Source organism: Sinocyclocheilus grahami, unplaced genomic scaffold (genome assembly GCF_001515645.1).
Source record: "Sinocyclocheilus grahami isolate Dianchi unplaced genomic scaffold, SAMN03320097.WGS_v1.1 scaffold956.1, whole genome shotgun sequence".
NCBI lineage: Eukaryota > Metazoa > Chordata > Actinopteri > Cypriniformes > Cyprinidae > Sinocyclocheilus > Sinocyclocheilus grahami.
In genome coordinates this window covers 393,196-403,616 of record NW_015506135.1, presented here as the reverse complement: position 1 = coordinate 403,616, position 10,421 = coordinate 393,196, and the positions used below count along the sequence as shown (strand labels likewise).

Here is a 10,421-nt window from a genome sequence, read left to right as displayed (position 1 = left end):
TAGGGTAACTTGTAATCTGTAACCTATTACATTTCCAAAGTAACCTTCCCAACACTGCTCATTACAAGTAATGCGAGTTACGTAATCAGATTACTTTTTTCAAGTTACTAGTAAATTAACGCATTACTTTTTTAATTTACAAGAAAATATCTGAGTTACTTTTTCAAAAAAGTAATGCCAGTTACTTTGTTTTCCCATTTATTGACTGACAGCTCTCCTGTCCCCATATTGGGAGAAATCGGGAGTACAGAGGCGTTGTGTGCGCTGTGTGAACATGATGTTACTGTAGTTCTAGACTAAATGTGAATGTGCATTTATTCATCCCACTCACAAAAAAACAGATTTAGTATTCATCAAAATTAATTAAAACAGTGAAATGTTTTATGTGAAGTGTTAACTCAGAATATGAAGCAAACCTGCAATAATCAAATGTTAAATAACACAAATGTATCTAATCCCTTCTATTAATCAATATCTTTGCTGCTGACCTTTGATGATCCAGTTCAACCATACTAATAAGCAAAAATGACTTTAGATAAACTAACAATTGTGCTTTGTTTTTTTACTGCTAAAGAGTGTTTCTTCTCCTGCGTTCTACTGTACAGACGTGAATTTACTTTTGCTTCAGCCTGAGGTTTATTCATTACACTTTTTGGTGTGAACGGGCTTTTATATTTGCTATAAATAGAACTTCTTATATTAAAAACAATCAAGCCCTGCTTATATTTAAAAAGTAATGTGAAAGTAACGCTAAAGTAATATAACGCATTACTTTCCATAAAAAGTATCTAAGTAACGTAATTAGTTACTTTTTTTAGGGAGTAATGCAATATTGTAATACATTACTTTTAAAAGTAACTTTCCCCAACACTGCTCATGCTCAATAATAAAACACAATGCATTATAACCTGGGGATGTAAACTTTTTAACAGAATGATCATGTGTATTTTTTTCTTATTTTGTTTGCCTATCAGATACTGTGGAAGATACAAAATATGTATCTTAATATAACAACATCCCTGATCATCCTGTTCAAGAAGTTCGTTTGCCTATACTTTTGACTTTGATGAAAACATGCAAACGTGTTCCAGATTTGAAACAACTGCATTCACAATGTAAATGTGCTATAGCACACTTTCCAAAAACAATAACTGTGAAATTTGTGTGGAAGTAACAGAAACCGTTTTGCAGACATTATTCTGTCATATTAGCATGAGCAATGATGTCTTGAAGGTGTATTGATTTGGTCATAGTGTGTATCCAATTTAAATGGATTGCAGTTGAATTCTCATCTCTTGGGAAATATATTCTGATACATTTCTAAATCATGCTCCTGAAAGGAAAACTGCCCATGTGCAAAGCATGATGCAAAAAGTCAATTCCATCTGAACACCAAGGCCTAATTCTGAATAATTTACCAAGTTTATATTCTAGATTTGTGCCTGAGCCGCATTGATGCAACCGCTCAGGTGCAGCATTAGTAACGCAGATGAAAAGATCTTGTAGGAATGTGCATGAATCACTGCACGTTCTCTCTCTCTTGCAGTGAAGTGTGAGCCTTTACCACGATGTGGAGGAGGAGCCTTCATATGTGAGGGGGAGTGAGGGAGGGAACACATAGAGAAACGGAGAAGCGGAATGAGAGGAGATGAAGGCTGTTCAAGTACTGTTGCATTCTGCAAGCACCTCTAGTTTGCCTGGACACCAGAAGCTTCTCAGTACCACAATGAATCTAAATCGTGGATATACAGTCATTGCTCATCCCATAAACTGGTAAGTAAAAACAACTGATTGAAATTCTCACACCAGCATCAGATTCTAGGATGTTGTGTTGGCTCACTGGCATTCACAGTTAGTACACATTTTCCATAACATCTCAAGAATGATGTTTAATGTATGTATATTTCTATGATGACCTTGAAAATAATTTTAGACTGCAAGGTATTATATTACACACAATGCATCTACGCATTACGTTGTTTCTTCGTTTAATGTGTCTGTATACTCTATTTGATGTTTATTTAGTAGATTTATATATGCTGCATTGTGCATGCTTCATTACAACATTTTTCAATATATTTTAATGCTATTTTTCTGTCTTTGTTAGAACGAGTCTCTTTTGAAATCTTAAGTCTAAAGGGATGCAGTTCATGTACTGAGATGCTTTTATTTGGCTCTGAGTTCATGAAAGTTTGACGTAATTATTTTAAATGGTAAATGAGTTTAAAAGGTGGTTAGAGAGAGACAATGTGAGGAGGTTTGGTGCGCCATTTGTCAAGTGACAAAACGGATGCACTCCGTGACTGTAACCAAAGGGATCAGTTTAACAGCCCTGCTTCTTGAAGGACACTTCATGCTATATTCACTGGCAGCTAGTCAGCTGGCTTCACATGAAAGACAGTCAGGTGTGTTCACAAAGGGAATTGTTCCCTAACAAAGACGGCAAAACAAAGAAGAGATGCCAAAAGCCAGAAAAGCAAAAATATTAAACTTTTGTCTTGCCAGCACCGACTTAATTGGTGTCTCTGTCTCTTAAAGCTGGAACACACATGCATGTGTGGTATGAATCTATAAATAACCTAATCTCTGAAATTATTTCTACAAAAGAGTCTGTACTGACTGATCAATAAGGCTGAAGCATAATTCACTAATGGGGGATTCCTACAGTGCTAGTCTGCTTTAGAGCCGTCATATCTGAAAACAGAGTAAAAAGAGAGGCTCTTAAAGCTACTGTTGAGAAATAAATGCTTTTGAGAACACTTCACCTATAGTTAATAATACACATCCATTTCTGACTTCCTCTTTACTCTCAATTACCTATAAAGTCATTGCAGAAGTGAGAAAATAACTGTGATGAATGTGTCCCGGAGAGCTATATCTCTCTCAGAGTAAACGGCTTCCTGTTCATTTACCACTATAATGGTCTTACTAAATAATGAGTCACGCTCTGTTCCTGCTAGACAAAAAAAAATAAAAAATGAATGAAATAAAAAAGCTCAGCAATATCATCCAATCATCCAGTTTATGTTGTTTCATCAAACAAAACAAACTAAAGTAAATGTAATTGTTTTAGAAGAGGGACCGAAGGTCAGCATTTTCATTATATCATGATGAATTCTGACAGCCAATTAAAGCCTAATAGGACATGTCCACACTTCTGCATGAAGAGGATTAGTCACCTATACTCTGCATACTTCTTTTTGTTATTGTCAGCTGGTTGTGTCATACTTTTAGCACGCACTTTGTCAGCCTATTAGGCAGCACAGCATTACATTCGCTAGCCCAATTCCCTGAAATCTTTTGCTTTTTCTCACTTAAATGCTCTTTGAAAAGCGTTTGTGATTTCAGGTTTGCATTGTTTTTCTAGAAGTCACCTATTGCATTTTTATATGTTATTAATAAATATCATATGTATAAAGAATTGATTTACATTATTTATAAATCTTTCTTCATCACTATTATTTGTTTGTAATACTAGTGGTGCTCTCTAGAATATCTAAACATCCTTGAAACAAGAACAACCATGCTTGAGAAGCTACATGATTTAATATCTGAAGATTTTTCAGACAATTTTTTTTAAACTCCATTGCATTTTTTTCTAGTTTTAAATCTACCAAAATGTTGTAAATAAAGTTAAATCAACATGTATTCTCTGAAAACAAGTCTTATCTCACAAAATTTTGCTTCTCAAATAAATTGATCCTGTTTTTTGCAGTATAATCAGATTCAGCATGTAGATCCCCAGAAATTAACTATAGTTTGAAATGGAAAGAAAATCGACATTAATATTAAATCAATCAAATCAATCAAAAACATATTTACAGTGCTATAATATATTATTTACTGGGAAGATGTTTCTATTCCCCAGATAACTATATCATTAAAGCTGTGTGCTTGTTAATGTAAAAGCTAAAAAGTGTGTTTTTTCTTCTTCCTCTTTCCATAGCCTGATCAATAATTGAAGAGGAGAAATCGATGTTGACTGTTTCTGAGCAACACCTATTGGGACATACTGTGAGATTAACCACTGGTAGGCAATTGCATTCCTTCTCATTTGCCAGGTTAAACCAACAACAAGATGCCTAATATAATCCTGCCATAACCCAATGTATTGCACTCTATTCAGTCCACGATATCATGCCACATTGACTTGTATTTTATCCCCAAACAACTCTCCACTAAGATCTCTGATGTATACATTTGTCCATTTTCATTTCGATTAGTTCTCAACCAGATGGAGACATGCTCTTCATATCTTGATGAGGCCGGTTCATTGCCCTTAGAGAGGTTATGATAGCTTTCTGAAATTGATTTTAGTCTTGACTCCATTTCATTCTTCAATCCTCTTTGTACTTGCACCAGTTTTCAGGCTCTTTTGTAATCACAATGTACTTTTTTCATGTTCATCTTGAGGTCTGATCCTCCTGATATTTGCTCTCAGTGCGGGTCTAGCTATATGACTTTTCACAAGAGCTTTTATATCTCATCATGCTGTGATTCAGATTCTGGAAAGATATGTGAGATTTTCAACCATGCCCTTTATGTCAAATCCTCACATTCTTTGTGAGAGGAAAGTCCCTAGTGATTCTATGCACCAGTGTCTAATAATTTATGGCCTTTTGCAGGGCTCTTCATGTCTTAAAATGTCAGATCACGAGGACCTGAATAAAGCCATGGGACACTGGAACGCCTCCGAGAGCTACCAGCTCAACCCAGCCAGTGTCATTGTGTCTGTGGTCTTCTCGCTCATCTTCCTTCTGGGGACCATTGGGAATAGTTTGGTGCTGGCCGTGCTCCTCAGAAGTGGGCAGGTTGGGTATAACACCACCAATCTGTTCATCCTCAACCTCAGCGTAGCCGATTTCTTCTTCATCATCTTCTGTGTGCCTTTCCAAGCAACCATATACTCTCTGGAGGGTTGGGTTTTCGGGTCCTTCATGTGCAAGGTGGTTCACTTCTTCATCAACCTCACCATGTACGCTAGCAGTTTCACTCTGGCCGCAGTGTCTGTGGACAGGTGGGTTTCTTTAGCTATAATTAAATAACTGATATCTTTTTTAAGAAAATAAACTCCCTTAAAACACTTTTCACACTCTCACTGGTTTATTTCATTTAGCTAATATTATGTTAATGTGTTCAGTGTATATGCATACATCACAGAACAATGGTCATTGATTTACTTTTTTTTATTTCAGTAATGTTTTGTGTCAGTGGCATTCTGTGATGGAAATTCTGGTGGAAACTTTATTAACTATGTTTGGAAATAAAACTGCCAACTCCTTTGTCTTGTAAAGGCTAATTTCATAGCTAACATTTTATGAATCCTAATACACACAATTAAATTATATTTTCATAATTTGAAAAATGTGGAAATGACAATATTCTGTTGTCAGGTGATATCCACATTTATTTATTTTTCTTTGTTTTTACATCTCATATATCATATTCACTGTCTTCAGACTTGGTAAACAAGTACAATAACTTCTGGGGGAAAAAACTTTATTAGGTGCAAACGAGATGATGCGACAACTATGAAAAAATAATGAAAATGTATATGGATTATTTTCACACAATAGATATAGAAATGGTTTATATTTATTCTTTGTTTAGAATATCATGAGTTTAAACATACTCATTCATTTTTATGCAGGATATTCATTGTATAAAATGACAAGTCATGATCCCAGACAAGGGAAGTAGCACAAGTAAATAAAGATGGCATGGTAAAAAGTATTAATGTGATATCCATATAACAATCAGAAGTAAATTCAAATCTATTCGTTTTAATAAAAGTTGTAAACCCTTGGGACATAAAAGTTAATGACCTTTAAAGACAACCAAGGAATGCTGATTATACATAACATTAATCCTGTCAGGTGAAGTTCACACTAGGTTTAATAGCATCATGGCTTACCTTCACGTAACATTTTCACTGTAGCTCCATGGGGACTAAAACGACATCCTAAAGCAGAATTTAACAGCGTTGTAATTGGTCAGGGCCAGATTTGTTATTTAATTAAATGGATCGCCTGAACACAAGAAAGTCTTGCAAATTGCATCAGCAAAGGTTGGAGTTTAACTGTATAAATGTCAGTGGAGTTATCTCCAACAACCCACTTCATTAATAAAACACCTCCAAAAACCTGCAGCCCATTATTCCTGTCTTTACAACGAAACAGTGAAAAAAGAAGCATTAGTAGCACGGTTGCACCCACCCATATCCACTTACTGGAATGTTAGCTAAAATTATGTAACATTAAGGTCGAACTAAAGCACCAGTGACGAGTGGGACTTGTGAGCTGACCCCGGAGACAGCTGAATGGGAGAGCCAGCCAGCCTTTTTGCTGAAATAATGGCATAAATGTAACAAGACCACCTATATGCCCCAGTGTAATATGTTACTCTCAGCCTGAGCAACAGACCCACTGCCCTCCATCTCCACTCAAAGTGTTTATCTTTGAAAAAAGCATGTTAATTTGATAGTTTCCTGCTCTGTAAAAAATGGTCCAGGGCTCAGTGGAAGCTGAGAATCCCCATTGGCAATGACCTCACCTTTAAGTAGGAAACAACAAGACACATTCATCTTCTGCACTGAAACCTCTGGCTATATTGATCATATGGTGTTTCAGGGCAAACTCAATTTCAGGATGAACATTTCCTGTGTTTCTTTATACATGACTACAGAGACAATTTTTCACAGCTCCATTTGAACGGTGGGTTTCTTTTTTTTTTGCAGGTATCTAGCCATCCGTTACCCCCTGCGCTCAAGAGAATTGAGAACGCCGTGTAACGCCGTAGTCGCGATGGTGGTAATCTGGGGTCTTTCGCTTGTTTTCGCCGGGCCTTATTTGAGTTACTACGACTTGATTGATTTCGAAAACAGCAATGTGTGTGTGCCTGGATGGGAGGAGCATAACCGTAAGGTTCTGGACACCTGCACCTTTGTTTTTGGCTATGTTATTCCCGTGCTCATCGTGAGCCTGTCCTACACACGCACCATCAAGTACCTCTGGACCGCAGTGGATCCTCTCGATGGGATGTCGGAGTCGAAACGAGCCAAGCGCAAGGTCACCAAGATGATCATCATCGTCACGGTGCTATTTTGCATCTGCTGGCTACCATACCATGTGGTAATTTTGTGCTACCTCTACGGAGACTTTCCCTTCAATCAGACCACCTACGCCTTCAGGCTGCTGTCCCACTGCATGGCCTACGCCAACTCTTGCCTCAACCCTATCGTTTATGCCCTGGTGTCCAAACACTTTCGCAAGGGCTTCAAGAAGGTGTTCAGCTGCATCCTCAGCAAAAAGGGACGAAATAAGGTGCACGTGGTCCATGTGGCCAACACCGTCCCCAGCTTCGAAGCGGGATCCACTGAAGTGTCTCAAATGAACGAAGAGAACGCCAGACAGAACGAGAACGAAATGGTCAACCGCCCACTCGCAGAGCCGCAGGACACCACTATGACTATAACGCTACCATTCCAGAATCAGCCATGAAAATAAAGCGCACGGCTAATGATGCCTTACAGAAGCCTTATTAAAAAACTCAAACCGAGCCAGAGGATTTCAGCAGCTTTGATCGACATCACCATGGGTTTGCATTGACTGAATGAGCACAGCGGAGTCCGTAGTTATTTAAGATTCAAATCGCTGAGCAAATTGAAAACGTACATTCAATTTGGTTGTCGTACAAATTCATCTTTGTGTTCTGCTTAATTGTTTTGGTTCCAATGCTAAATTATGCCTTATTTACAAAGTCCTCTCTCTTTTTTAAGCAGCACTGTATGTTTGTTTTCTATTGATGTGTTACCCTCTGAGCATGTTTCAATTTAATGCTGTGATGACTATTCTCCTGTGAAAATTTGTTACCAATTATTGTGCGTATGACACACTTTAATATCTGAAGAGCCCTGTGTCTTTATGTGAGCAAAGCTGTGATTTCCTACTGTGCATGAAGCTTTGAAGAGGACTCTTTGATTATGCTCCTCAGCTTCGCTTAACAAGCTCTTTAAAAAAATATGCTTACGTTAAGTACTGTATGTTCTTGCTTTTACCTCTGTTTCCAGCCTCTGATATTCTCTGCTGTTTTAGAAAGTTTTGAGATTATTTAATTATATCAATTACTACATTGCAAAAGCCCTAAAAACAGGGTTATACAGAAAATCTCAGATTACAGACAACCAACAGTTTAGTGTATGGTTCTTGTGCTGTTTTAAAGGAATATTCTGGATTCAGTACAAGTTAAACTCAATCTACAGCAATGGTGATATAACGTTAATAAAAAAATATTTTGAACAATACCTCCCGGGTTACAGCGAGGAGCCCACAATTGAAGTAAATGGAGCCAGTAATGGGGACGTAAATGTTAAAATAATCACTGCGTCAATAGTACAGCCACAAGATATTTTCAATATTCTTTTAGTGTGGTGGAAATGCTTTCTAACCTTTTCTGTGTAAAGTTATATCAGTTTTTTCAACATGACAACATCTAAAACTCTAAAACAACCATAAAATGAAAGCACAAATTTACAGTTCAAATAACACAGACGTTTTAACAAAATTGTAATGCTTATATGAAGTTGTAACATTTGAGCTGTTAAAGTCTCAAAAACTGGCCATTCAGCTTGGACATTTGGAAATGTCTCACCATAATCTTGTTTTTGCTTTTTCTTAAGAGAGAGGGAGAGAGAGAGAGAGAGAGAGAGAGGGAGAGAGAAGAGAAAGATATATGACTAAATTATTTTGTGATAATCAAAACAAATGCTGCCGATTGAGCTTAGCTTGTAAAGAACCTGGAATATTTATTTATCTGTCTTCAGTTCATTCATTATGTATTATGTACTGTAGCTATACAGCAAGTGCTATGTTGGAAGTTTTGAATTTGATGTTGACAGTGAATTTCAATAAAAAGTGCATTGATATTCCTCTTGGACCAGCATCATATTTTAATATATGCAAATAAATGACCCCAGTGCATTTACCAGTAGCCTGAGTAACCTTGAACCACCCTTTTGGGGGATGTTTCATACTAGATCAACACTTTATTTTCCCCTGGAGGCTCAATAAGAGAGCTGCAGCATTAAGTCAAAATTAAAGTTTAATGTCTTCTATTGAAAAAACAACTTGAAGCAGGAGTGAGGGAAGCACTGACGCATACACCATAAAAGACAATAAGTCGAGATGCACTTCTTAAGTTATTACAACAACAAGGTGAAAACAAATCATTTATTTATTTTTCTTAGCTTTTAGAGGCTTCTTTAAAATCATCCTCAATCTTATTCAAGGCAGACTTTCAAAACTTCATAAATTATAATGTTTCATCACTTGGAGAAGCTAGGTACTTTGGTAAACATTACAAATCAGACACTAATTCCTGCCTGATGCACTGAGTTTATGTTTATTAATCATGGACATGGGCTATTTATTCATATTACACTCTTTGCTTTTTGAAAATGTAACAGCAAAACACTGCACATAAATATGAAACAAACCAGTCATGAAAATTTAAAAAGCTTCAATATAACAAGCAGCACTCATCAGTAATGCAGCATTAAGAAAATTAAGCCTCATTTGGCTTGTTCTGCATATTAGTTGTTGATGGTGAATTCGAAAGCTTCCGTGCACAATTAAGTATCCGCTGCCATTTCTGCATATTTACAGCAGTTAGTTCATCCAAGGATATTTATTGAAGCTCTCAGTGTCATTAAAGATCACTTAGCGTATCTGTCAAACTGCAGAATTAAGAAAACATTTCCTAATGCTTGACATAATCTGACCATATGAACGTCAATGTCAAACATATGTCTTTGATCTCACAGAAAATAAATAAAAAGTTAACATCTTCACACAGCGATGGATTTTTGCCAGTTTCAAGATCATGAGGCAATCAACATAGCAACCTCTTAGCTTTAGTATATTCCACTTGGCACTCCACTGTTTCCTGAGAAAACACCAATAAGTATACCAGTCTCTAATATGCTAGTATACTTAATCAATCTACTTCATGTCGTGTCATGATTTATGCTGGGTCTAAATGAAACAGACATTTTTTTCTGAAATGCAGAATTTTTTTCTGAAATGCACAATGAAAGAAACACTTACCCTTGAGTAACTATTTTAATATTTCTCCCTATATACTGAGTAGTCTAAAAATATCAAAACACTTCAGTGTTCCTCATAACTTAATTACATCTGCTGTACATTTCAGTTACCTTGACTGTGGCTTACAGTGACATCACAAAAAAAACAGGGTGCATATAAACACACAAACTACATAACACTTATTTTTACTTATTATTACCTTTATTAACAGCAGATGAGTAGGAGATCATGCAGGAAATTGAGGCAGATTTATATTACAAAGAGAAAAGCTCATACAGTTGTTTGTGTATTGTACATCAGTGAATTATGGAATTATGC

General features: G+C 36.5%; 1 protein-coding gene across 1 annotated transcript; it reads left to right on the top strand.

Moving 5' to 3' along the window:
* Window positions 1-1,671: 1,671 nt before the first annotated feature.
* LOC107564701 (galanin receptor type 2-like) lies at window positions 1,672-8,433 on the top strand. Its single transcript, XM_016249836.1, has 4 exons — window positions 1,672-1,773; window positions 3,947-4,030; window positions 4,626-5,017; window positions 6,737-8,433. The coding sequence occupies exons 3-4, from the start codon at window positions 4,644-4,646 to the stop codon at window positions 7,497-7,499; spliced, it is 1,137 nt and encodes a 378-aa protein (XP_016105322.1). The 5' UTR covers window positions 1,672-1,773; window positions 3,947-4,030; window positions 4,626-4,643; the 3' UTR covers window positions 7,500-8,433.
* The last annotated feature ends 1,988 nt before the right edge of the window (window positions 8,434-10,421 follow it).

Bases quoted from the DNA above. Each gene is read 5' to 3' on its own strand.
- LOC107564701 (XM_016249836.1), top strand. From the start codon at position 4,644: ATGTCAGATCACGAGGACCTGAATAAAGCCATGGGACACTGGAACGCC. The intron at 5,018-6,736 runs GTGGGTTTCTTT...TTTTTTTTGCAG, and splicing joins GCCGCAGTGTCTGTGGACAG to GTATCTAGCCATCCGTTACC.